Source organism: Osmerus eperlanus, chromosome 5, assembly GCF_963692335.1.
Source record: "Osmerus eperlanus chromosome 5, fOsmEpe2.1, whole genome shotgun sequence".
Classification (NCBI taxonomy): domain Eukaryota; kingdom Metazoa; phylum Chordata; class Actinopteri; order Osmeriformes; family Osmeridae; genus Osmerus; species Osmerus eperlanus.
The window spans coordinates 3,179,570-3,205,689 of record NC_085022.1 but is presented as its reverse complement, the minus strand read 5'-3'; the positions used below and the strand labels follow the sequence as shown (position 1 = coordinate 3,205,689).

Genomic DNA, 26,120 nt, shown 5'->3' with positions numbered 1-26,120 from the left:
GATTCATTCTCTTCCCTCATTTCTCGCTCTTTCATCATGCTTATCTCAGTCCTGATGATCCTGTCTTCCAGCCTTGATGCCATTTCCGTCAGCTGATCCACTGAGAGGTCATCTGGGATATCCGAATGTCTTTCGTTAAGTTCTAGGTTTCCGGACTTGACTTCGAACACTAGAGCTTGGGTAAATGGATTGTTGGGTGAATAGGGAGGGGGAGCTGTTGGAGTTCTTGCCTCTGTGATATCTGGATACAATTTCCTCTCCTTTTTAACTTCATTTGTTATTGGCGGTTCGTGGGCTTCTTCAAATGTTGGTGGTTTTGTTGTTGCTTGTTGGTTATCCTGTATGGTCAACATCATTATTAATTCTGTTGCTCTTGCATGTCTTATCTTAGCTTGTTCAAAAGCCCGCTTGCTTCCTCCGATTTTGTGGCTGCCTGCCTTTTCCCACTCATTTTTCTTAGTAATCATTTCTTGTCTTTCGAATTCAGCTATCTTCTTCCTGTCGGTCAGTGCTACTTCTGTCCTGTCATTATTTTGAATCAGCCCCCTACTTTCCCAATCCAGATATAACTCCTGGATGCTGATGTCGTCAGGGTCGATGATGTCTCTGGATGCAGTCAAGTCAGTGATGTCTTCAGGGTCGATGATGTCTCTGCTGTGACCCAATTGATTGTCTTCCTGCTGCCTTCAATTGGCCGCAGTTTTTCTAGTAGTGCTTTCTGGTCGTCGGTTCGCCTCCCCGGTACTACTACCCGGTAATCTGGGTAGCCAATTCTTCAATATACTCTGCTTGTGATGGATATTGTTCCTTTATTTCCTCCTTGTTTATGCACTGAAGTGATCCTGCAAATACAAGTTTGTATTCTTCCTCAGTTAATGCAACTCTTCTGTTGGTCAAGGGTTTTTTTGTGACCACTGCCCTCCTTAAACCCTGTACTTGAGTTCACTGTATACTTAGTTTGCCACCAGCCTAGATTTATATAACCTGGCCTTAATTCAACATGAGAATGGACGCCATTCATCCATTTGTTCTCCCTTTAGAAACATAGACACACACTTACTACACACATAATATTCATTGTTCAGTTCAAGACAAACACAAAACAGACAGTACAAACACATTCACTCAGGACAAACAAGGTCACGTCTGACCAGAAGGTACCAAATACAGGGATTTCACTACCCTGCCACCAGTCGGAGCCAAACAAGAAACCGTTGTAGTACCACCTGACTGACACTAGTCGGAGCCAAACGAGAAACAGCTGCAATATCACCCAACTGCCCCTAGTCGGATCCAGACCAGAAACAGCCGCAATACCACCCAACTGCCACTAGTAGGAGCCAGACAAGAAACAGTAGTACCACCATAAATCTGCCACCAGTCGGAGCCAACCACAGAAACAATTGTAATTGCGCTTACCTGCCGCTGGTCGAAGCCGAGGGTAGACGCATTCCCTACATACGTCAGTAGAGAGAGATAGAGAGAAAGAGAGAGACACTGTGGACAAAAGGCGGACGTAGTATGGCAAGCCTTTTTAACATTTAACAGCTAGACTGGATATGTGTTGCAGATATCTGTAATTCAGTTTTGCCTAGTCAAAAAGAACATTTCAGATATCCGCAATTACATTCTTCCTATCCATAATTGTCATTTCAGATATCCACAAAGACATTCTTCCTAGGACAAATGACGTCACTTTTGACATTCATTTGTATGGGGTTTATCATTACAGATATCTACAATTCAGTTGCGGATATCCACTATGTGAATTACGGATATCCGCAACTGAATTGTAGATATCTGTAATTCCAGTTTGAGATATCTACAATTTGATTCTGACTAGTCATAACTCCAGTTCAAGATATCTTTAATTCACCTCAATTCAAGATATCTACATGTTCATTTTGAGATATCTTAAATTAAGTTTTGACTAGGCGAAATTACGTTGTAGATATCTGTAACTGGAATTATGACTAGTCAAAATGACGTTGTAGATATCTTTAACTGCAGTTAGGGATAGTCATAATTTAATTGTAGATATCTATTATCAAGTTATAGATATCTTGAAATTAATTTTGATTAGAGATATCTGAAATTTGAGATATCTGTAACTTTCATTCTGCCTAGTCAAAATGTAATTACAGATATCTTGAATTAGAGTTTTGACTAGGCGAAATGACGTTGCAGATATCTGTATGTGTATGCAAATCATTGTTAGGCCCGCATCCCACTTTAGGCGGAGCACCTGTTAACTTTTAATTATCACTGATTAGCACCATGTCGGAGCAGCCAGAGGCCGAAGGAGTTTTTAATCGTCTTTTTAATGCTGCAACCCGTGCAAGACTGGAGCTGGCAGCGAGAAATAATGATTCAACGTTACTTTCCACAACAAGACGACTATTTCGCCGGCAAGTTCATCGAGTTCGGGGTAAGTTTTCTTTTTTAACATCAGAATTGCTAATGTGCTTGCAGAAGTTCGGGGTTAGGGTTAGGGTTAGGGTTAGGGTTAGGACAATAATTTGCACTAGTCATAATGACGTTTGAGATATCTTTAACTTTCATTCTGTCTAGTCAAAACTGAATTACAGATATCCGCAATTGTCATTTAAGATGTGTGACGAGTTGAATGTCGTTTCCAATGACGTCATTGCAGATATCTGTAATTCAGTTTTGCCTAGTCAAAACTGAATTACAGATATCTCTAACTGTAGTTTCGACTAGTCACAATTACGTTACAGATATCTTGAATGACAATTCCAACTATCCAAAATGTAATTACGACTAGTCAGAAAGACGTTGTTGATATCTACAATGTTAATTCCGGATAGTCAAACTTAGCTTTTAAATGTTAAAAAGGCTTGCCATAGACGTTGACACCGTTAGGTTTCAGCCCCTTGACCACAGAGAGAGAGTGAGTGAGTGAGTGAGTGAGAGAGAGAGAGAGAGAGAGAGAGAGAAGAGAGAGAGAGAGAGAGAGAGAGAGAGAGAGAGAGAGAGAGAGAGAGAGAGAGAGAGAGAGAGAGAGAGAGAGAGAGAGAGAGAGAGAGAGAGAGAGAGAGAGAGAGAGAGAGAGAGAGAGAGAGAGTATGTGTGTGTGTGTGTGTATGATGGAGAGAGATTCAGGTTGCACCCCGTGTCTTTCTATCAAGAGCGCCGCCAGGCAATATCCCGACTCTTAGGTCTGCCAGACAATGCCCCCGTCTCATAGTAAAACTTACGTTAATAGACTGCCAGGTCGCACTCCTGTCTCATTTTTGTCCCTACTGGACTTATCTTACGTAAACCACAATAAAATGTATCAATGAGGCTGCATCAATGTTTATCTGACTCCAATTCTCTTTTACAGGGTCTCTATGGTCAATTTGGTTCAAACAGTGCAGCCCACAGTAACAGTCCTAACGGCAGTTTACAGACACTCACTCCTAAAGCTACTGGGTCCTAAGCTATGCAGATTTAGTTTAAACAGGCTCTGCTTACCTTTTTTAAGATGGGCCTGAGTGAGTGTCAGTCAACCACCGCTATCCTGCTCCTGCCGGCTTGCCGGGGTCCCCGTCTCGGGGACCTCTCATCCAGATCTCTCCCCCAGACACGTTGGAGGTCACCTGGATAAGAAGGTCTGCTAAATGATTAAATGTCACCAATTGTTAAGGTGTGTCAAACTGCTGTTTGTTTTCTGTGTTGCGGTTTCTGGTTTGTGAAGTGGGGAGTGTGTCTCTCTTTGCGTTTTGTTTTTTTGTGGGTCATCACAAGACAAAGTATCAGTGTCTCCGTTTGTGTTTTGGTGTGTTGTATGAATAAAATCCGTCAAAATAAAAAACAGTTCTTAGTTTAATATCTGATAGGTCCCCTACCCGGGGACCATATATTACATTTATTTTTGGAACAGGGAGATGGAAGAGGGGCTTGCTCTGTCCACTCCACGCATCGACCTGGTATTGCAGTACCTCCAGGAACGGTGCACTCCCCTCCTGGGGAAAACAAGATGTCTGAGATAAAGTCCTCATATATTGGATAGGGTTAGGAGATGGTGGTGTGTTGATCGCAGCTAGTACTATGTATTTCACGTTCTGGTAAGGCAGTCATGAAACGCTGCCAAACCAACCACTTCTGATTTTCGAACATTAAAAACCTAGTGCCACAGAGAGATTTTTGGAAACGGGTTTTCTCTGAATACGGGTGGGGACCCGCCTCTATGAGAAGTCCAACCACTGTCAGGAAGGCTCTGTGGTCCTCTCATCTTCATCTGGGTTTCTGTTCAGGCTTTGACTGGATATTTCATGTGACTGGTGTGTTGGTACTGCAAGCTCTCTCCACCACAGCCAAGAAAATGGGGACTGAGCTGGCTCCTCAAGTCAACCTGGCAGAAATACTAACGTTTCTGCTGTCAGTTTAACCACAGCTAATGAAACATAGATCCATAAACACTGACTGGAGTCAAGCTGATGTGTACTCCTGCAGGGATGTTGTTGTTTCAGCCTTTCATAAGCAGACAAAGTTCAGAACAGAGTATTTTTGTCAGCGCCTGTGTTCTATTCATGAACACAAGATGTTTCCCAAGGAAAGCTGGACTCAATATATAAAATATGTCTGTTATGAAAATGGCAGCAAATGAAAAGCATACAGGGAAGTATTGAGAAGTTTGCTATAACTAGACAGTGTGTGGACAGTTTAAAAGATGGTGATGAATATAAATATGATGATGAAGATAATGATGATGAGATTTGGGGTGACTGGGGGGAAGTTTTTGTGGCTACTAGCGATCATCCGGGAGAGAGAAATGCAGTTGGGGCCCTTTCTCTCACTCAGAGAAGCTGATAACTACCATCTGTCAGTACTGACAGACTGGAAATCAGCTGACCAGAGGGAGAGAGAGGGAGGGAGGGACTGAGAGAAAGAGAGAGGGAGACATAGGGAGAGAGAGAGGGACAGAAAGAGAGAGGCAGACATAGGGAGAGAGAGAGGGAGACAGAGAGAGGGAGACAGAGAGAAGGAGGGAGGGAGGGACAGAAAGAGGGATGGAGACAGACAGAGGGAGACAGACAGAGGGAGGGAGTGTACAGGGGAGGGAGAGAAGGAGTCCGGCTCTATGCACTGAGGCGAATTGAGTCTGAGGATTCTGATGAAGGATGTCTGAGGTCTGATTCTGTGGTGTCTGTGGCTCTGACGTGTCTAGAGACAGAAGAGACTAGACAGGAGCCTGCGTGGGGGTTACAGGTCACACTTGGGAGTGGGTCGTGCTCCACTCTATCCTGGGTCTGGAAGCAGGGGGCCAGGTCACCATGGCACCCTGGAAGGTGGTCGTGGTAACTCTGTTCTACTGCGTGATGGACGCGTGCACGGCTCAGCGGAGGAACAAAGGTGAGACGGTGTTCTGTTTAGTCGATTATGTGGCTGCAGTTTCTTGATATTTCTAAAATTAACATTTGAAATTTCCTTAATAGGTATTGAAAATGTGTATTTTTCCTAAAGACTATTTTACATTGATGTGTTAACAATATATAGTCTCTAGATTACTTAGACATTTACTTATTTGAAAATGCTAAACCCTTTATTTCTATATCTGTATTTAGTTATGAAAAGACAACATAAATCAACTGCTTTCAGTTGATGCAGATGACAGGTTAATGACCACTGTTATGATAGCAGGAGCGCCCTATATTATTCCAGTGATCATATATCAAGATAAAGTTATTTTAAACTTGTCTTGGCCACAGCAGGGACTCCTGCAGACACAGGGTCCTATCAGACCTGCAGACTGATATAGTACAGGTTCAAGACCCACACACTCTAGGAAGCAAAGGGTCCTATCAGACCTGTAGACTGAGAGTACAGGTTCAAGACCCACGCACTCTAGGAAGCACAGGGTCCTATCAGACCTGCAGACTGAGAGTACAGGTTCAAGACCCACACACTCTAGGAAGCAAATGGTCCTATCAGACCTGCAGACTGAGAGTACAGGTTCAAGACACACACACTCTAGGAAGCACAGGGTCCTATCAGACCTGCAGACTGAGAGTACAGGTTCAAGACACACACACTCTAGGAAGCACAGGGTCCGATCAGACCTGTAGACTGAGAGTACAGGTTCAAGACCCACACACTCTAGGAAGCACAGGGTCCTATCAGACCTGTAGACTGAGAGTACAGGTTCAAGACCCACACACTCTAGGAAGCACAGGGTCCTATCAGACCTGCAGACTGAGAGTACAGGTTCAAGACCCACACACTCTAGGAAGCACAGGGTCCTATCAGACCTGCAGACTGAGAGTACAGGTTCAAGACCCACACACTCTAGGTAACACAGGGTCCTATCAGACCTGCAGACTGAGAGTACAGGTTCAAGACCCACACACTCTAGGAAGCACAGGGTCCTATCAGACCTGCAGACTGAGAGTACAGGTTCAAGACCCACACACTCTAGGAAGCACAGGGTCCTATCAGACCTGCAGACTGAGAGTACAGGTTCAAGACCCACACACTCTAGCCCTGTAAGACCCGATCCTATAATTTCAAAATCACTATCAGATTTTTTTGGAATGACTACATTTACATAACCAATGGGTCCTATCGTCTTGCCTTGCAATGCTATTGGATAAATGTGGTCTTTAAAAAAAAAGAAACGAGCAATTAAAGAGCTAAAGGTGACGTTGTCATTTTACAACAAGGGGTCTTATAGGGCTAAGCAACACAGATCCCTGTCACATCTCTGCTAACACAGTAGAGAGGCCTGTGTTCAATACAGTACAGAGAGGCCTGTGTTCCATACAGTACAGAGAGGCCTGTGTTCAATACAGTACAGAGAGGCCTGTGTTCAATACAGTGCAGAGAGGCCTGTGTTCAATACAGTACAGAGAGGCCTGTGTTCAATACAGTACAGAGAGGCCTGTGTTCAATGCAGTACAGAGAGGCCTGTGTTCAATACAGTAGAGAGAGGCCTGTGTTCAATACAGTACAGAGAGGCCTGTGTTCAATGCAGTACAGAGAGGCCTGTGTTCAATACAGTAGAGAGAGGCCTGTGTTCAATACAGTACAGAGAGGCCTGTGTTCCATACAGTACAGAGAGGCCTGTGTTCAATACAGTACAGAGAGGCCTGTGTTCAATACAGTACAGAGAGGCCTGTGTTCAATACAGTACAGAGAGGCCTGTGTTCCATACAGTACAGAGAGGCCTGTGTTCAATACAGTACAGAGAGGCCTGTGTTCAATACAGTACAGAGAGGCCTGTGTTCAATACAGTACAGAGAGGCCTGTGTTCAATACAGTACAGAGAGACCTGTGTTCAATACAGTACAGAGAGGCCTGTGTTCAATACAGTACAGAGAGGCCTGTGTTCAATGCAGTACAGAGAGGCCTGTGTTCAATACAGTAGAGAGAGGCCTGTGTTCAATACAGTACAGAGAGGCCTGTGTTCAATACAGTACAGAGAGGCCTGTGTTCAATACAGTACAGAGAGGCCTGTGTTCAATACAGTACAGACAGGCCTGTGTTCAATACAGTAGAGAGAGGCCTGTGTTCAATACAGTACAGAGAGGCCTGTGTTCAATACAGTACAGAGAGGCCTGTGTTCAATACAGTACAGACAGGCCTGTGTTCAATACAGTAGAGAGAGGCCTGTGTTCAATAGCATCTTACTCATCATCGTCCTGCCACATCTGATAGTCTCCTGAAATTCGTAGCACATACTAACATATAAGATTATCATCGGGTGTACGTTTCCTGACATTTTTGTCTGTTTCTTCTGTTCAAATGAATCTGGTGTTTTTACTTGATGAGGTTCTGAAGAAATCCATTTAGCAAAGATGGAATTCCTGTTAAGTGACTCACCCTGTGTTTTATTCCATCCTTATCGCTCAGAGCTCTTCTGCTGTCTTTGGGATAAACATTGGGACAGTTTTGTCCCAAATTAGGATTTTCACCAAAGTTTTCAAAGGCTTAGCTCAAATTCCAGGACATCAGCCAGTTTGTGAATTCATCCTTTGGCAACCGCAGTTCAGTGCTTCTGTGTTATTACAACATTGTGAACACAATTTATAATCCTATGATTATGGTTGTATTGTATTTTTCAACACTAAAAACACACACACACACACACACACACACACACACAAACTCACACAGCATCCCTTATCCCACCCTGTGGACACGCCAGCACGACAGACTCTCTCTTGATATTTTTGGACCGCCAGACCCATCTGTGTTGGTTTAAGGTGGTGGAGGAGAGAGGATGTGACATGGAAGTAGTCTCTCTCTCCAGCTGGCCTGATCTCTCTGAAGTGCACATGTATCCCAGATGGGCAACACTGATGTTTAGATACTGGAAGAATTCTTAGCACACACCTAACCTTGGTATTCCTATAGGATAGGATACCTCCAACCACATTCAGATACGGTCTGTGGTAGACGTTTTGGACGGTTGTTCTGTATTGTTCTGGATATTTGAGACTGGTTCTTTTTTTCCTATTCACTCCCTGGCACTTATCTTGTGTTGGAAAGCAGTTTCCTCATCGGGATGACCTTTCATTTAAAAAATACTTTTTTAAAGACTGTAACAGATGTCTAATGTAATGGTTCACTGTAGTTTGACGCTTCCCAGCACCATCAGTTCTACTGAATAACTGGTTCCTTAAACGCTGACTGATTGAACCTACGGTTGTTGACATGTTTAAACCTTCATTCCAGTTCTACTGTCGGCTACTGAGTGTGTTTTAACTGTTAGCAGCTGCTGCGTATATGAAAATATTTGAAACATTCCAACCATTAGCTGCTGCAGGAAACTGATAGCCACCAAAGAATGACGACTATGTCTCCAAGATTTCTACTGATGTCCATCCATCCATCCATCATCTTCCGCTTGTCCGGGGGTCGGGTCGCGGGGGCAGCAACCTAAGCAGGGAGGCCCAGACTTTCCTCTCCCCGGCCACTTCCACCAGCTCTTCCTGGGGGACCCCTAGGCGTTCCCAGGCCAGCCGAGAGACATAGTCCCTCCAGCGTGTCCTGGGTCTTCCCCGGGGCCTCTTCCCAGTGGGACGTGCCCAGAACACCTCACCAGGGAGGCGTCCAGGAGGCATCCTTATCAGATGCCCGAGCCTCCTCAACTGGCCCCTCTCGACGCGGAGGAGCAGCGGTTCTACTCTGAGCCCCTCCCGGATGACCGAGCTTCTCACCCTATCTCTAAGGGAGAGCCCGGACACCCTGCGGAGAAAACTCATTTCGGCCGCTTGTATTCGCGATCTCGTTCTTTCGGTCACTACCCACAGTTCGTGACCATAGGTGAGGGTAGGAACGTAGATCGACTGGTAAATAGAGAGCTTCGCCTTTCGACTCAGCTCCTTCTTCACCACAACGGACCGATGCAGAGCCCGCATCACTGCGGACGCCGCACCGATCCGCCTGTCGATCTCGCGCTCCATCCTTCCCTCACTCGTGAACAAGACCCCGAGATACTTGAACTCCTCCGCTTGGGACAAGATCTCCTCCCCGACCCGGAGATTGCACTCCACCTTTTTCCGGTCGATAACCATGGCCTCAGATTTGGAGGTGCTGATTCCCATCCCAGCCGCTTCGCATTCGGTTGCGAACCGCTCCAGTGAGAGCTGGAGGTCACGGCCCGATGAAGCCAACAGGACCACATCATCCGCAAAAAGCAGCGACCCAATCCTGAGGTCCCCAAACCGGACCCCCTCAACGCCCTGGCTGCGCCTAGAAATTCTGTCCATATAAGTTATGAACAGAATCGGTGACAATGGGCAGCCCTGGCGGAGTCCAACCCTCACCGGGAACAAGTTTGACTTACTACCGGCAATGCGGACCAAACTCTGGCACCGGTCGTACAGGGACCGAACAGCCCCGATCAGGGAGTCCAGTACCCCGTACTCCCGGAGCACCCCCCACATGAGCCCCCGAGGGACACGGTCGAACGCCTTTTCCAAATCCACAAAACATGTGTAGACTGGTTGGGCGAACTCCCATGCACCCTCCAGAACCCTGCCGAGGGTATAGAGCTGGTCCACAGTTCCACGGCCAGGACGAAAACAATGTGGTTTTCGTCCTGGCCGTGGAACTGTGGACCTGTGGTCCTGAAGCTCCTCCTTCTACTGATGTAGATCTGGTCAAATACAGGGGCGGACTGGCCATCGGGGATACCGAGAGAAACTCAGTGCTAGCTTACGTCACAACGTCAGCACACGTTAGCAACGACGCATGGATACAACGTGCATTGCTGTTGCACAGCAAGTATCGTATCGTGCCGTGGTGTACTAGCTGCATTATACATTTTCAAGACTTGCATGTACAGTAAGTAATGTCACAATAAATTATGTATTTAAACTCAAGCGTGTGTGGTGCGTCGCATGTCAAAAGAAACGTTAATTTCTGGCGCATTCAAACAATCCCCTCAGTGAAGTTTGGCTACAGTAGCAACAGCAGCTAGGCTAGCTTGCTCGTAGCACAATTCAGCTTCTCCACGCAGGGCTCTAGACTGAGACCAAAAAGTCGCGTTTGAGGGCATATTTTCAGTTAGCAGATGGTACCGTTTGAATCGCGATTCCGTCTGAAAAATACTGCCGGTGACAACGTTGTTAGAATAGCTTGTCTCAAAGGGGGTTCAGCTTGTTTCATATTAAATGGACCCATCTGCAACCGACGCAAGCAAGCACACCCTACAAATTGTACCCTCTCTAGTTTTTGTTACATTTTGTTTAGATAAGGGGGAGGGGGGGGGGGCCTCCCCTGCCTCCACATACAACACCAGATGCCACTGTAGAGCAGAGTAATGACATCGCGAATACGGACGTTTATCATCATTATTATTTTGTATTATTATTAAGAGGCCCCTGATTGGTCGAGGCCCCGGGCTTAAGCCCAGGTAAGCACGTGCATTAACGCGCCGCTGCTCCTCCTCACGATCTGTATTTACACTCATGGTGCCTATTTTTCGAAAATGTTCTAAAGTGTCTTCTGAAATGTGTTCTTACGGACTTCGGAAGTTCAAAGATCCAAATGTTCTTAAAAAAAACAAACATATATGATGTAATTTCTTTGTAATCATCCAAAATACTGTTAAGTCTATGGGTATTTTTACAAGTAGGACACTGACTGATCGATACAGTACGTGCGATGTATTGATTGGTAACGCGCCGTGTATTGAGTGGGCCGGTCTGACAGTAACTCCCGGGCCACTTTTTTCCCCCAGTCAAATATACAGTATATGTGTTTTTTATGTAGGTTATTTGAAAGATGTCTCGGTTCGTACAGCAAGAGGATATAATAACTATTTCATAACTTGTGATTTGGTTTCACTTGTTGTCTTGGCTACAATATTATTATTCCAAGGATTAAATCTTTTAAAAACTGCAGTGTTTGATCATTTGTTGCTTTAACGTTCTTTCTAAATAGATACCCGTTGCTAAGTAACATCAAATAAGCTATCTACTGAAACACAAGCACACAATGACCACTTAAATTGTCATGGAAATGTTGAGCAAAGGTTGGACAATAGTCAGTTGAAGGTTGGCCAAAGGTCGTCCAGATCTGGACCTGTAAGACGCCTTTTGTCATATTTTAGCAAAAAACGTGACCTGGCAGTGTCGGTGAAAATGACCTCACTGAGCTGTAGGCTAACTAGAGCTTAGAGAGTATTATGATTGCTAACTCTATTAGTCCAGCAGTTCCTGGAGGAACGATGTTAGCCCAGCGACAGACTAAGGAACACAATTTGAACTCATTCTTTGAACTCATTTAAAATATTTTCTTGCTAATCAATTCTTTGCACAGTGGTCTGAAGGATGCCTGCTATGCTGGTTAAAAGTAAAATGTCTGCTCGTCTTTTTGCAGTAAGCAAATAAAAAAAGACCAGAAACCATTTCCTTAGATAGTCAGTTCATCTTCAAGTAGGAATCCCTAGTCCGTCTGTTCCTGGGTTCTTGGCTGCCTGCTTGACTGTCTGCTCACTACATCTTCAACTCATCTGGGATATTATGACACCCCCCCCCCCATACCTCCTGAACTGTACGTCTTAACAGGTCCAGATTTAACACTCAAGTCTGAACCCTGGCTCAGTTCTAGGGAGGAGGAGACCTGGTGCTGTTAAAGGGTTTTACTGGACAATAAGTGGAAACAGTAGCTACACCGTGTCTGGATCCTCTCCATCTACTGTACCTTCCTGTCTCTCCTCTCCAGCTTTCTTCATCCTCTCTCACCCCCTCTTTCTCTTTCACACTGTTGTCTCTCTCTCTTTTTCTCTGTCTCTCTCCTTTCTGTCTCTGTCTCTTTCTCTCTGTCTCTCCTCTCTGTCTCTCTCTCATTCTCTCTCTCTGATAAATGATAACAACGCTTACCTGTTATATTAACTATTATACAGTGTTTAAGTCTAAGACACAGGTTTTGGACCAAACAAGCATGCTGTTCTCATTTACGCTCACATCAAAACTACGGTCCGATTACGACCCGTCCTGAGCTGCATTTGTCCGAAGGACAAACTTGGGCTCGGCTTCTGCCCCACAATCTGTTGCCCACGTGCTGGTCTGACGGGGGGACACATGTCTGCAGTACCTGCCTCTGGACTGGGCCTCTAACAGGTCTGACGGGGGGACACATGTCTGCAGTACCAGCCCCTGGACTGGGCCTCTAACAGGTCTGACCTCGACCTGCACTGATACGCTGTGTTAGTCTTGCCCTGGGAAGAAAAGAAGAATTCTGCTGTTTTGTGAAAAAGTGGTGCAAGAAACTGAAAAAGTGTGAGAAAAAGTTGGTTGGTTCTTTTTTTCTCATTCCATCCCTCTCTCCTTAATCTATTTCTCTCTCTTTTCATGATCAGCTCTCTTTCCGTCTGCGGTCCGAGTGAAGAGAGGGATGGCATCGATGGTGAACCCAACCTTCCACAACTCCATACAAGACGTCAACCTACTCTTTGAAGTGAGCACTTTTGTATAAGGACCAACTAACGCACTGTATACTGAGTAGTACCTAACCTCTGAGTTTCTCTCATCCGTCTGGCCATGCTAGATCCTGCTGGCAGGCCTGCAGTTCGGGGGGGAGGCGGGCCCCTTTTCCCTGCCGGACGCCGAACTGGCCTCCCTGCGCCAGACCAGGAAGCTGGAGGTCATCTGTGAGGACGTGATCCCCAGGAAGCTGACCGAGGTGCGACGCCTGACCTCTGACCTCAGCAGTCACCTGGGCCACCTGAGACCAGAGGACTTCGAGCGCACAGTGCTGACCATGGTGTACACTGCCCAACGAATCTCCAATTCCACCTCCGGCCACCAGAGGGAGGTGTGGGCAGAGTCTTTTGTCAGTTTGTTCCAAGCCATCAAACAAGACCTCACTCCAGAATAAGAACCTCTTGCCGGGGACCTGCAAACCACCGAAATGACAGTTTGTCTGTGGAGGTGTTTGGCATGTGGTTCTGGTGGACTCCTAGCCTATGCCAGGGAAGATTAGTCGGACTTGACTTCAGACTGTACATCTGCCTTTTTGTGTGAGATTTTGTACATGACTATGATTTTTTTTTTTTATCTGGACTTCCTGGTTTGAATTTTAAATGATGTGTACAGATTGTAGCAGTTGTAACCAGGAAAAACACTGTGGAGATTTTTGGACAGGGCCGTTTTAACTATACAGCCACCTTGAATGAAACAAACAATATTAGTGCCAGGTAAACATATTACAGATTCTAATTGTTGAGCAGTTTAGTATTGCTATTGATCTGCATTTATTTACATTTAATTTCCATTTATATTGATTATTAGCACCATGGCAATGTTGTTTGACTTCAACAGGCACATATTGTGAACATGTTCTTTGCAAACTTGAAAATGTATATATAAAGGAATCAATATGTTTACAGTCTGTTAATGTTTAAGAAATATATCTCCTTTAAAAAACACATTTCAGTAAAATTCCTGTACAGTTTTTAAACATTTAGGATAAATGTACAACATCTTATGCATAAACATTTGCCATACATTCATTTTCAATACACACATGCCATACAACTCAAATATTTTGCTTCACACACTCCCTGACCAGTCCATAAAGAAATCACTTATTTTCAACACAAACACATACCGTATTTCTTCGAATAAACGCTGCAGCGTTTATTAAATAACGTTCATTTTTGGTGCGGCGTTTATTCGAGGGCGACGTTTATTCGAGGGCGGCGTTTATTCGAAGAAATACGGTGTCTGACAAAACCCAATAGTAAAGCACATCAAACAGATTGTGCTTTTACAGTGACGTTAAGCGTCTGCAGAGCGGGACCCTTAGGTCCATACTCAGCCTCTGTTCATCCAGTGTCTCGACCGCCCGATAGCTCATAGAGCCGCAGCTTTAATGATCTGTGGCGCCTCAGGATTCCCAGGAAGCTGCCTGACCTCCAGTGAGTTAGCGCCTGCTTTAGAATTAGCGTTAGCATGATTGTTAGCATTAGCGTCAGCGCTAGCCTCGTCCAGTGATCTGGTCGCGTTGGGAGGGCAGAAGGGCACATAGCGGACCCAGGACGAGGACGAGAGACGTGAACTGATGCCGAAGGGCAGGTTGTAGACCTCTCCGCTCTCCAGCGTGTTGCTGGAGTCGTCCTGATGTGCCTGGTTCCATGCTACGATACCTCGCTCCCGCTTCGATCCTGACCAACACCAAACAGAAGGGGGAGGGACACACACACAAGGAGAGGGGGAAGGAGAGAGGAATGATGAAATGAGATGAGTGATTTCATACATTTACATTACATTTAGTCATTTAGCAGACGCTCTTATCCAGACTTACAGTAAGTACAGGGACATTCCCCGAGGCAAGTAGGGTGAAGTGCCTTGCCCAAGGACACAACGTCATTCGGCACAGCCGGGAATCGAACCGGTAACCTTCAGATTACTAGCCCGACTCCCTCACCGCTCAGCCACCTGACTCCCTCATACCACATATCAAAAACACAATTTACTGTTTTGTTGGTTTATCTGCCGAAGTGACTGACTGGCTGACTGGCTGGATGGCTAGCTGACTGGCTGGCTGGATGACTGGCTGGATGACTGGCTGACTGACTGACTGACTGGCTGACTGGCTGGCTGACTGGCTGGCTGGATGGCTAGCTGACTGGCTGACTGACTGACTGACTGGCTGGCTGGCTGGCTGGATGGCTAGCTGACTGGCTGGATGGCTAGCTGACTGGCTGACTGACTGACTGACTGACTGGCTGACTGGCTGACTGGCTGGCTGGCTGACTGGCTGGATGGCTAGCTGACTGGCTGACTGGCTGACTGTCTGACTGACTGGCTGGCTGACTGGCTGGCTGACTGGCTGGATGGCTAGCTGACTGACTGGCTGGCTGACTGGCTGGATGGCTAGCTGACTGGCTGACTGGCTGGCTGGCTAGCTGACTGGCTGACTGACTGGCTGACTGGCTGACTGACTGGCTGACTGGCTGACTGGCTGGCTGGCTGACTGGCTGGATGGCTAGCTGACTGGCTGACTGACTGACTGACTGGCTGGCTGGCTGGATGGCTAGCTGACTGGCTGGATGGCTAGCTGACTGGCTGACTGACTGACTGACTGACTGGCTGACTGGCTGGCTGGATGGCTAGCTGACTGGCTGACTGGCTGACTGACTGGTTGACTGGCTGACTGGCTGACTGACTGGCTGGCTGACTGGCTGGCTGGCTGACTGGCTGGATGGCTAGCTGACTGACTGGCTGACTGACTGGCTGACTGACTGGCTGACTGGCTGGCTAGCTGACTGGCTGACTGACTGGCTGACTGGCTGGCTGACTGGCTGACTGGCTGACTGGCTGGATGGCTAGCTGACTGGCTGACTGGCTGACTGGCTGGATGGCTAGCTGACTGGCTGACTGGCTGACTGGCTGACTGGCTGACTGACTGGCTGACTGACTGTCTGGCTGACTGGCTGACTGGCTGACTGGCTGACTGGCTGGATGGCTAGCTGACTGGCTGGCTGACTGAGTGGGTCTCACCAGGTATGGTGTTGTCCAGGAAGAAGCCGAAGAAGCCTCCCACAAACATGCTGGTGGTCAGGAGCACCTGCAGCACCTGGTCCAGCACCACCACTCCTGTTATTGTCATGGTAACAGTACACAGGGTCATTCTAGGCTATGACCTTTGACATGGCAAGCAACAGCTACTTATTGGCAAATATAATGCAACAACAACAACACACACAAATATAAAAAAACTGCAATATAACAATACTAAAATGGTAACAACACTATACATATGACGTGAAGAGTCCCAGACAGTTTGTATGTTAAGTTAGGTTAATTTTGGCTATTGCAAATATTGAGGTGAACAATGGTTAGCTGAGATTAATGTTGTTGGTTTGAGAGGCCTGATCGCCTGGGGGGAAGAAACTGTTAGTGAGTCTGGTAGCCTCATATGAAGCCACATATAAACCATGGCATTGCTCCTACCTGTGGCTATTGCTTTGGGGTTCTTGAACAGCCAGTTGGGTATGACTAGCCCAGAGAACATGGAGAATCCGAAGATGAAGATGTTTCTGGACGAGTTCATGTCTGCATACTGAGAACACCAGGGATATATTTGTCAATGTTTAGTCAGTGGTGACAACCATGATGTCTGGACAGTCACCAGAATCTACTCATTTCGAGGGACCCCTCTGTAGTAAATATAAAGCCATATAGTCAATCAAGGAAGTGCCCATACACATAATTCTCCCCTAATGAACGTTAGCAGTAACAACTTTTAATATTTCCACATTTTAACCGTGAGAGATAAAAGTTCACCTGGAGGTTGGAGACTCCAGCAGCCGATATGACCCCGAACATGACCATGAACATTCCCCCCACCACAGGGGTGGGGATGGTGGTGAAGATGGCCCCCACCTTACCAAACACCCCCATGACGATCATCATCACACCGCTGGCCACGATCACCATGCGACTGCCCACCTGTGAGGAGGCCCAGCATGCCTGTGTTGAGGTCACCAAGACACACCCTGACTGTGTTTGCTGTTATGTTAGGAGGATGTACCAAGACACACCCTGACTGTGTTTGCTGTTAGGTTAGGAGGATGTACCAAGACACACCCTGACTGTGCTCGCTGTTATGTTAGGAGGATGTACCAAGACACACCCTGACTGTGCTCGCTGTTATGTTAGGAGGATGTACCAAGACACACCCTGACTGTGCTCGCTGTTATGTTAGGAGGATGTACCAAGACACACCCTGACTGTGCTCACTGTTATGTTAGGAGGATGTTGACGACCTTGGAGACAAGCTGAAATAACTCTAACTCTGAGAATGAACAATCTCCACTCTGCAAAAACTCTACTACCCTACTGAATTTGGTCATCTTGTTTTTAGATTTTCAATCTAGTTGTTTGACTTGTTTCTATAAATGGCTTGTCTAGTGAATTAACCAAATGAAACATTTTAAGAAATGATATCAAGGGAAACTGCACTGGCAGTCAAATATACTTGTTTTAAGTATAAGCAAGCTCATTACTAATATGTGTGCACTTCAAGTTGATAGGGCATGTTTGCACTCAAGCCATCAGTGTGTCTGGGTCTCACCTTGGTGATGCCCAGCGCTCCTACGTTCTCACTGTAAGAGGTGGTGCCGTTGCCCGTGCCCCAGGCTCCGGCCAGCAGACACCCCAGTCCCTCGATGCCGATCCCCCGGTTGATGGCATGTTTGGGGGGAGGAGGTGCCCCTGACAGCCTGGCACAGGCATGGTAGTCGCCCACGGACTCGATCATGGAGGATATCACCCCCGCCAAGATCCCCACCACCCCCGCCAGACTCACGGTGGGAAGACCCCACTGACCTGGGGAGAGATTCAGCGGATGGTCAGTGTAGTTATATAAAATGTTATGTCTGCCTTTTTATATTTATATACCATGGGCCTGAGACGTCATTTCAGGTTGAAAGCTCACTGAGTGGATGTGATAAACATCCAGTTTTCGGTCAGGTTTCAAAACTTTTTGCCATTTGGAACAAGTACAGGTACATTGGAATTATTTTGGTCCATCGCATGACATTTTCTTCCTGCACTGGCAGCTAAATGTACTTGTTTTAACCCTTGTGTTATCTTCGGGTCATTCTGACCCATCAGTCATTGTGACCCACCGTCGTATTGCGACAAATTTACCTCATACAAAAACAAAGTGAAGCATTTTCTTTTAACTGTCGGGCTGTCTCAGACCCCCCACATTGGAATGGTTAAAAGAAAATTATTTTTATTTGTTTTTGTATTGGGTAAAATTGGGTAAACACAACGATGGTTCGTTATGAACCTTTGGGTCATGTGACCCGAAGGCAGCACGAGGGTTAAGCATAAGCAAGCTCAAAACGAACTAAGTTCAATTCGATAGGGCATTCCTGCAGCGTGTCTGGCTCGGATTGACCAGCTCAAGAGTGTGTGTTGCCGTGGCGTCCGCCCTACCTGGGTACGGGAAGCGGAACCAGGGGGCGTGGCCCACCACATCCCCCTTCAGGTCGGTGCGCGCCAGGTGCCCGTACTGCTCCGGGTTGGGCGGGAGGACATCGTACACCGTCAGGATGTAGCAGATGAGCCAGGACAGCGTGATGCCCAGCAGCACCTGGAGACAGGTCACACACACACACCTTATAGAACTCACACACCTGGATTAGCTTGCGCTGTTTGTCTTCCTGTTCGACACATTTTCAACCCGGTTCCCAGACACATAAGAAGTGAGGCATTCGGAGGAAGAGATTTATCACCCCACCTGGGACCCAGAATTCAGGTTCTTTCATTTGGCAAAGTTACACTAGCCGTTAAAAAAGGCTGACGTTCCACAGGACTCACAGGGAGGATCTGGAAGATGTATATCCTGGAGGTGTGGAGCTTCTTGGTTTTGGTGTACGTGGGGAACGGGACTGGGATGTGACGCAGATACTGGGAGAACAGGATGATCAGCACTGTAGTCCTGTGGGGGAGAGAGAGAGGGGAAGAGAGAGAGAAGGAGGGGAAAGAGAAGGAGGGGAAAGAGAGAGGGAGGGGGAGAGGGAGAGAGAGAGAGAGAGAGAGAGAGAGAGAGAGAGAGAGAGAGAGAGAGAGAGAGAGAGAGAGAGAGAGAGAGAGAGAGAGAGAGAGAAAGAGAGAGAGAGAGAGGGGAGAGAGAGAGAGGGAGAGAGAGAGAGAGAGAGAGAGAGAGAGAGAGAGAGAGAGAGAGAGAGAGAGAGAGAGAGAGAGAGAGAGAGAGAGAGAGAGAGAGAGAGAGAAAGAAAGAGAGAGGGAGAGATGGGGGGAGACATCTCTCCATTGTTACTACACTTGACCTGCTGTTCAGACCCAGGAGGCCTCATCAACACTGAGGCTCACGTACATGGAGGAGATGCCCCAGTGGTTTCCAGCGCTGGTGCCGGCAGAGTCGAACAGGGACAGGCCAATCAGGGCGATGGTGGGGGCGATGGTGAGGGGGCCGATGAAGCGCATGAAGAGGCCGATCAGGCCAGAGAACCCAACCAGAACCTGGAACAGAGAACCCACCATGATGGAACCCTGCAACTGGAGACAGGAGACATGAAGGATGGTCAGTGTCAATCAATCAATAAAGAACATCTGTCCATAAATACATCATTTAGTAATTTAACATATTTATCTATCCAATACAGAATATCAAAGGGCAATTGATGGTTATTCCATAATCAAAAAGAACAACTTTGCGATGTGGTTTAGTTCAAGTTTGTGTTGGTCTCTCTCGAGTGGACTTCACCCTCCTGTACAGTGTGTGGCAGTGATGCACCTTTAGGACCACTTATAGAAAAGAAGAAGAGGACTCACAGCTCGCATGCGGCTCTGCCACACCTCTATGAAGACGGGCGAGGAGGCGTTGACCAGAGATGCATTCTGGGTCCAGGCTGGGCAGGTCCACTCCGGCATGGAGAGCATAGCCATGGAGGGAGCGAGCAGGGTAAAGGTGCCCCCCTGGAGGATGGGCAATCTAGATGTGTGTATGTGTGTACGTGTGTGTGTAGGTGTGTGTATGTGTGTGTGTATGTGTGTTTGTATTTGTGTATGTGTGTGTATGTTTGTGTATGTGTGTGTGTATGTGTGTATGTGTGTGTATATGTATTTGTGTATGTGTGTGTGTGTGTGTTTGGGGAGAGGTGGCAGACAGACGGACAGGTACACAAAGACACAGAGCGTCAGAGAGGTACAGAGAGGTCTGGTTTGGGCGGTGAAGTGGAACCATTGTGTGCTAAAGTGAGGCGTTGTGTGCTAAAGTGAGGCGTTGTGTGCTAAAGTGAGGCGTTGTGTGCTAAAGTGAGGCGTTGTGTGTTGTGTGCTAAAGTGAGGCGTTGCAGAGAGCTCTCCTGTACAGTTCAGTGGACAACGGCCCTTTTTCCTCATGGCGGCCCCTTCTCCTCCAAGGCTGATTTGAGTCTCGTGAGGAGATGAAGAGAGCATGTTTCTCTAATCTGCAGTTACACGACCTCTGTGTTTCTCCCAAAAAAATACTGTGTTGCCCACATATTGATGAACAACCAGGAGACTTAGCAGAGTCAATAATCTAGTCATTTTCTAACGGACATGAACATTACCTTCACAACAACATTGATGAAAACCCGAATGTAACCTTTCAACCTTGCTAATCTTAGCGCCGTTCAGGTCCAGCTCGTGGAGAGAGGGGCGTGCAACCACAAGGTTCAGTTGACTTTCCAGTGTGCCCTGAGCGTGTGTTCTATAGGCCGTATTGACCCTGGTTAGATCTGGCCTGTGTTGTGGTCACCACACTCCAGCCAATGTGTTCAACACACACATTGGTCCCCCACAGCTGATCTCCAGTTATTTGAAGAAAGACACCAAAGCATCCGTGCTGATAAGCTTGAGGAATGTGTGGATTTAATGTGAACCAGATTCCAAACCTAATAAGATGGAAATTCCAACCTAATCCTATTATGATACTAATACATGGGCCAAGTTGGACCTTACAGAACGTCGGTACACTGACACCTGGAATCCCCACAATGCTGATGCTACCAGATAGTTCTAGAATTAAGCGTCAAAACGCCATGAGAACATTGTAACCTTTACATTATATTATACTATGTATATTCAGTATGTTATATTTGATTGATGTCATCAATATCAATTTGATGATGTGGCTTTGGGAGAGTCCCATTAAACATGTTAACTGCAGTTTTATGGGACTCTTTATAAGTTATCTCAATATTGGTAACTTGAACTTACTTGAAGACATTAATGAACCATCCAGTAATATCTCACCTCCTATTATCACTCTCATATAGAAGAGTAACTGATAGTGTTAGGCTATCAAAACAAGCAAAAAGTCCTTGGCATCCAAGATTTTGTACATTAATTTTATCTTATTTTTTTATTTTTGTATTTGTACGGCAATACTGCAAGTTCAACATTGTTAGTGTTTAGCCTTTTCATTTGATGGACTTGTGATGGATGAATGAGTCCCTTCATGTTGAGATAATCCCTCGGTTGACATTGTGGCCAGAGCAGAATATCCTATTGTGTTGTGAATCATAAGCCTAGGCCACTGACCTGAATAGTGCAGCTGACCACAGCCAGGGAAGACTGAGAGGAAAACAGCTAGTTCTCCTCTGGCTGGTTCATCACATGGTATGGCTGTGTTGGGCTTTTTAAAGGATAGCCCTATTACTCCTGTTGCTAGGACAACAGGAAGTGTAGCGACACAAGATAGCCGCTTGGGAACGTTGTTCCTGGTGATGATGTGGGTTTTGTGTGACTGACGCGCTCGTGTCGGCTGAACTACCCTCTCTGTATCTCTGCTTTCTTTTCCCTGCCAAACAAAGGGAATTCTTTGAAGACTGTCCCCCAAAACAGGACCATAGAATTCCTCCTACAGTGCTACTTTGACATGTTAGAGCTCTCCACTGTCAACATACTCACCATCTGTTCCCTCCCTGCTAATTGTACACGTTTTTTATAGTAATGTGTAACAACAGATACACACACATGACTGGTGATTTGGATCAAATCGCCCGTAACAACCCTACCTGTCTAATACTGTACATCTCTACTCAACTAGCGTCCAGACAATCTCTCTATCGCAGTTGTATCGGTTCAATCATTATCCCTCTATAGGCTCTATATTGTGCTGTGAAGCAATCCTATGCAACACCATATGCACACACACAGCCAAACACACACAGACACATACAGACACACCCACAGAGACGCCCACACACACACCTGACTCCAAAGGTGACCTGCAGCAGTGTGCAGACTCCGGACACAAAGAAGATGGTGCTGATGAGGTGGCTCTGAGTGAGGCCGTCGTGCTGCAGACACAGGCCCTGGGACAGGATCAGGGGTATGGCTATGATGCCGCCGAACGCAGTCAGGCAGTGCTGGAGACACAAACGGACGGGGTTCAACAGCAGGGAGGGAAAGAGACGTCTCTGTTCGAAGGGACAGTTTGAGCCGTAGAAAGGAATGGATGAAAAGCGCAGTTAAAGTCAGGGAGAATACTCAAGGAACGTATCGGGTTATCAAATCGGGATCAGAATTTGGCGGTTAGCATCGCATCTCTCTGGATTAGCAGTAGTCCTTCAACAACTCGTGCTGCATTCGGTCTGACTGAAACTTACTGTAATTGCTGAGAATGTACAGGTCCGCTAGAGCTTGTCATGTGACGCTGTAGATGATGTCCTTTCCGTTTTCCTCCACATCCTTTTACTGGAAACTGGGTTACTAATTAACTGCTGATATGATCATGTGGGCTAATTACATCAATGGATCCTAAGGGACCCCCAGCCTCAACCATATCTGCATATTCAGCGTCTGTGCTAAATCGTGACACATGTTGGACTGATGAGGAAGGGCTTTTAGGAGTACATGGTAGTGGAAACAATGTTGAAATAGAATACAGTAGAGAAGAATAGAGTAGATTGTAATATAGTAGGGTAGAGATTCGTAGATTATGCTGCAGTGTGGTTGAGTAGAGTAGGGCAGAGCATGAGAGGGCAGGCCAGGGCAGGGTAGGGTAGATCAGGGCACGGCAGGGGAGAGCATGAGAGGGCAGGGGAGAGCATGAGAGGGCAGGGCAGGGTAGGGTAGATCAGGACAGGGCAGGGCAGAGCATGAGAGGGCAGGGCAGGGTAGGGTAGGGTAGATCAGGACAGGGCAGGGCAGAGCATGAGAGGGCAGGGCAGGGTAGGGTAGATCAGGACAGGGCAGGGCAGAGCATGAGAGGGCAGGGCAGGGCAGGGTAGGGTAGATCAGGACAGGGCAGGGCAGAGCATGAGAGGGCAGGGCAGGGTAGGGTAGATCAGGACAGGGCAGGGCAGAGCATGAGAGGGCAGGGCAGGGCAGGGTAGGGTAGATCAGGACAGGGCAGGGCAGAGCATGAGAGGGCAGGGCAGGGTAGGCTAGATCAGGACAGGGCAGGGCAGAGCATGAGAGGGCAGGGCAGGGTAGATCAGGACAGGGCAGGGCAGAGCATGAGAGGGCAGGGTAGGCTAGATCAGGACAGGGCAGGGCAGAGCATGAGAGGGCAGGGTAGGGTAGATCAGGACAGGGCAGGGCAGAGCATGAGAGGGCAGGGCAGGGCAGGGTAGGGTAGATCAGGACAGGGCAGGGGAGAGCATGAGAGGGCAGGCCAGGGTAGGCTAGATCAGGACAGGGCAGGGCAGAGCATGAGAGGGCAGGGTAGGCTAGATCAGGACAGGGCAGGGCAGAGCATGAGAGGGCAGGGTAGGCTAGATCAGGACAGGGCAGGGCAGAGCATGAGAGGGCAGGGCAGGGCAGGGTAGGGTAGATCAGGACAGGGCAGGGCAGAGCATGAGAGGGCAGGCCAGGGCAGGGCAGGGGGCAGGGTTGGTACCTGGATGCCCAGGATGATGCAGAGGTACCACGGAGGGACGTCGGTCACGCAGTAGGCCAGCTTGTTCCTGTTCTCTTCCCCGGAAAACTCAGACTCGTCGCCATCCTTCTCCTCTGACAGGTCGCACAAATGGCTGTCGGTCTGCATCACACACACGTACGCACACACAAACGCACACACACATGTACATGCACACACACATATAAACACGCACACACACACGCACCCATGTGTTCATGTTTCAATACAACTGACAGTATGTTGCTTGGCAACAGAATGTTTTATAAGATGAACGTTTACGATTATCTGGTAAAGATTAACATCAACATTGTTAACACTACATTTGTTTCACAACAACCTATCATAAAAACAATAATATGCCCTTAAACAATATGCATCAAAGACACAAACAAGTTCATTTCTTCATGTGTTTTTCATCCCTCAGTTCAATGTCCCACTCCACCGGCATGGGACAGGATTCTCCTTGGAGCTTTTAACGACCACTGATGCAAATATCTCGAGAACCCCTTGATCTCTGTCAACTCCTTGTTTGAGTTTCATTTCTCTCAATGTACCTGTGCAGATTGTGATAAGCTTGCTTTACTCATACCAACAAAGCCTGCGTCATTGATTAATCCTGCATTCCAGAAGTTTCACACATTTTATTAGCTAACTCTCCAACCCATTTAGATATAGTGTTGCATAAGATGTTCCCAACATAAGGTCAACTTTTCTCAGAAAAAGTAATTATGGCAACATACCACTTTAGTATTTCTAAGGGGTAACAGTCCATTGTAAATCTCTATCGTATCATATAATTGGCATTTTCATACTTACAAACACCCGTAAAAGAAGAATGTAAGTAATTGTTTTAATACTCACAGCGAATGCATAGCTGTCCAGGCCATTGCTGTCTTTCTCAGGGGGCATTGTCTTATCTCAGGTAGAATTCTAGGCCAGGGTCCCGATTTCAATAAATACAGAAAGAGAGAGAGAGTGTGTGGATGGTTTATGTTTGAGAAGTGTTTGTATACAAGCAAGAGAAGGTGGGAGGAAAGGGGCAAGGGGTGGGACTAAGAGAGAGAGGGAGAGAGAAAGAGAGGGAGGAGTGAGAGAGACACAGAAGGCAAGAGAGAAAGAGGGGGAGGGAGTTAAAGAGGGACTGAGAGACAGGAAGAGAGAGGGGGGGAGGAAGAAGGAAAGAGCGATAAGGGGAGGGAGGGAGACTGAGTAAGCAAGAGAGAGAGGGAGAGAGAGAGAGAGAGAGAGAGAGAGAGAGAGAGAGAGAGAGAGAGAGAGAGAGAGAGAGAGAGAGAGAGAGAGAGAGAGAGAGAGAGAGGGAGGGAGGGAGGGATAGAGAGAGGGAGGGAGGGAGACAGAGTGAGGGAGCTAAGACACGAGACTACTGCTGTTGCTGATTGTGAGTCAAATGAATCTCACCAGATACACATGTGAACCCAATTTCAGACAGGCAGCTGATCACCCCTACGGAAACTCAGGGCACTGAGGACTGGTTTCTCTTATTCTTGTTTCTCTTTCTTCCCCCTCTCTCATCTCTCTCTCTCTCTCTCTCTCTCTCTCTCTCTCTCTCTCTCTCTCTCTCTCTCATCTCTCTCTTCACCAATAGTATCACAAGACAAGGGTCCTTGTAGGCATACACTTGAAATATGCTCCCTCTATATTATCCCTGGAACATGGTCCACAGTCCCATTGTTTTAGACTGCGTTTGTTTAAGTAGATGCGCTGTAATATCGCAATTTTTGTGCTTCAGTGTTTGTTCAGTGGCTGAGGGGCCTTGATGAAGGGTCTTGGGTAGCAGTCTGCAGCTTTAGGGTTACTTTGGTCATGTACTTATGTACGTATGAAGTGTTGAAAACAAATATGCAAATGCATTATCACTGACAAGCCGTTTTGACAGTTACATCCCAATGTGTGCCATGCTACAGTCTCCAAATAGAAGACCTTTTTCACTTACACATCTGAGTGGTTTATTAATATTTAAACGTGATGTCATCGTGTCATGTGCTTCTGTAACAGCTCATCAGTAATGTCTTGGAAATGTTTAAACAAATGTTAAACTATGAATGAAAACTACGAATAACTGATGGACTCAAGTCAAATTACAGCATAACCTCATTTCCTCAATTACTGGAAAAAAGTAGGCTAGATAATGAGTAGCCATGCTACTCATTATCAATTATTCAATTAGTTAAGAAGATTAGACATTTTTGCTTCTAAAATGCACAATTAGAGGGGTTTTATTCTTATGAAACAAAGGATTCAGAATGTGTATATCAACAGTAAGATAGATA

The 26,120-nt window shown here is 46.7% G+C and overlaps 2 protein-coding genes, 1 long non-coding RNA gene and 1 pseudogene across 3 annotated transcripts; 2 read left to right on the top strand and 2 right to left on the bottom strand.

The window, feature by feature from the left end:
• Window positions 1–771: 771 nt before the first annotated feature.
• On the bottom strand, window positions 772–3,650 carry LOC134021755 (uncharacterized). Its single transcript, XR_009930553.1, has 3 exons — window positions 3,639–3,650; window positions 3,478–3,602; window positions 772–842 (listed from the first exon to the last, which is right to left on the bottom strand). It is a non-coding gene; the product is annotated as an uncharacterized LOC134021755 (long non-coding RNA).
• A 144-nt stretch (window positions 3,651–3,794) lies between these two features.
• Window positions 3,795–3,966, top strand: LOC134021790 (U2 spliceosomal RNA; annotated as a pseudogene).
• Window positions 3,967–5,097: 1,131 nt separating this feature from the next.
• LOC134021754 (protein FAM180A-like) lies at window positions 5,098–13,911 on the top strand. The gene is made up of 3 exons (XM_062462857.1): window positions 5,098–5,358; window positions 12,815–12,912; window positions 13,003–13,911. Exons 1-3 carry the CDS (start codon window positions 5,280–5,282, stop codon window positions 13,330–13,332), a joined length of 507 nt encoding a protein of 168 aa, XP_062318841.1. The 5' UTR covers window positions 5,098–5,279; the 3' UTR covers window positions 13,333–13,911.
• A 291-nt stretch (window positions 13,912–14,202) lies between these two features.
• slc23a4 (solute carrier family 23 member 4) lies at window positions 14,203–24,884 on the bottom strand. The gene is made up of 12 exons (XM_062461087.1): window positions 24,691–24,884; window positions 23,809–23,949; window positions 22,176–22,333; window positions 19,770–19,929; window positions 19,312–19,493; window positions 18,792–18,912; window positions 18,408–18,564; window positions 17,536–17,789; window positions 16,746–16,910; window positions 16,413–16,521; window positions 15,960–16,055; window positions 14,203–14,620 (listed from the first exon to the last, which is right to left on the bottom strand). Exons 1-12 carry the CDS (start codon window positions 24,736–24,738, stop codon window positions 14,310–14,312), a joined length of 1,902 nt encoding a protein of 633 aa, XP_062317071.1. The 5' UTR covers window positions 24,739–24,884; the 3' UTR covers window positions 14,203–14,309.
• Between the last annotated feature and the right edge of the window lie 1,236 nt (window positions 24,885–26,120).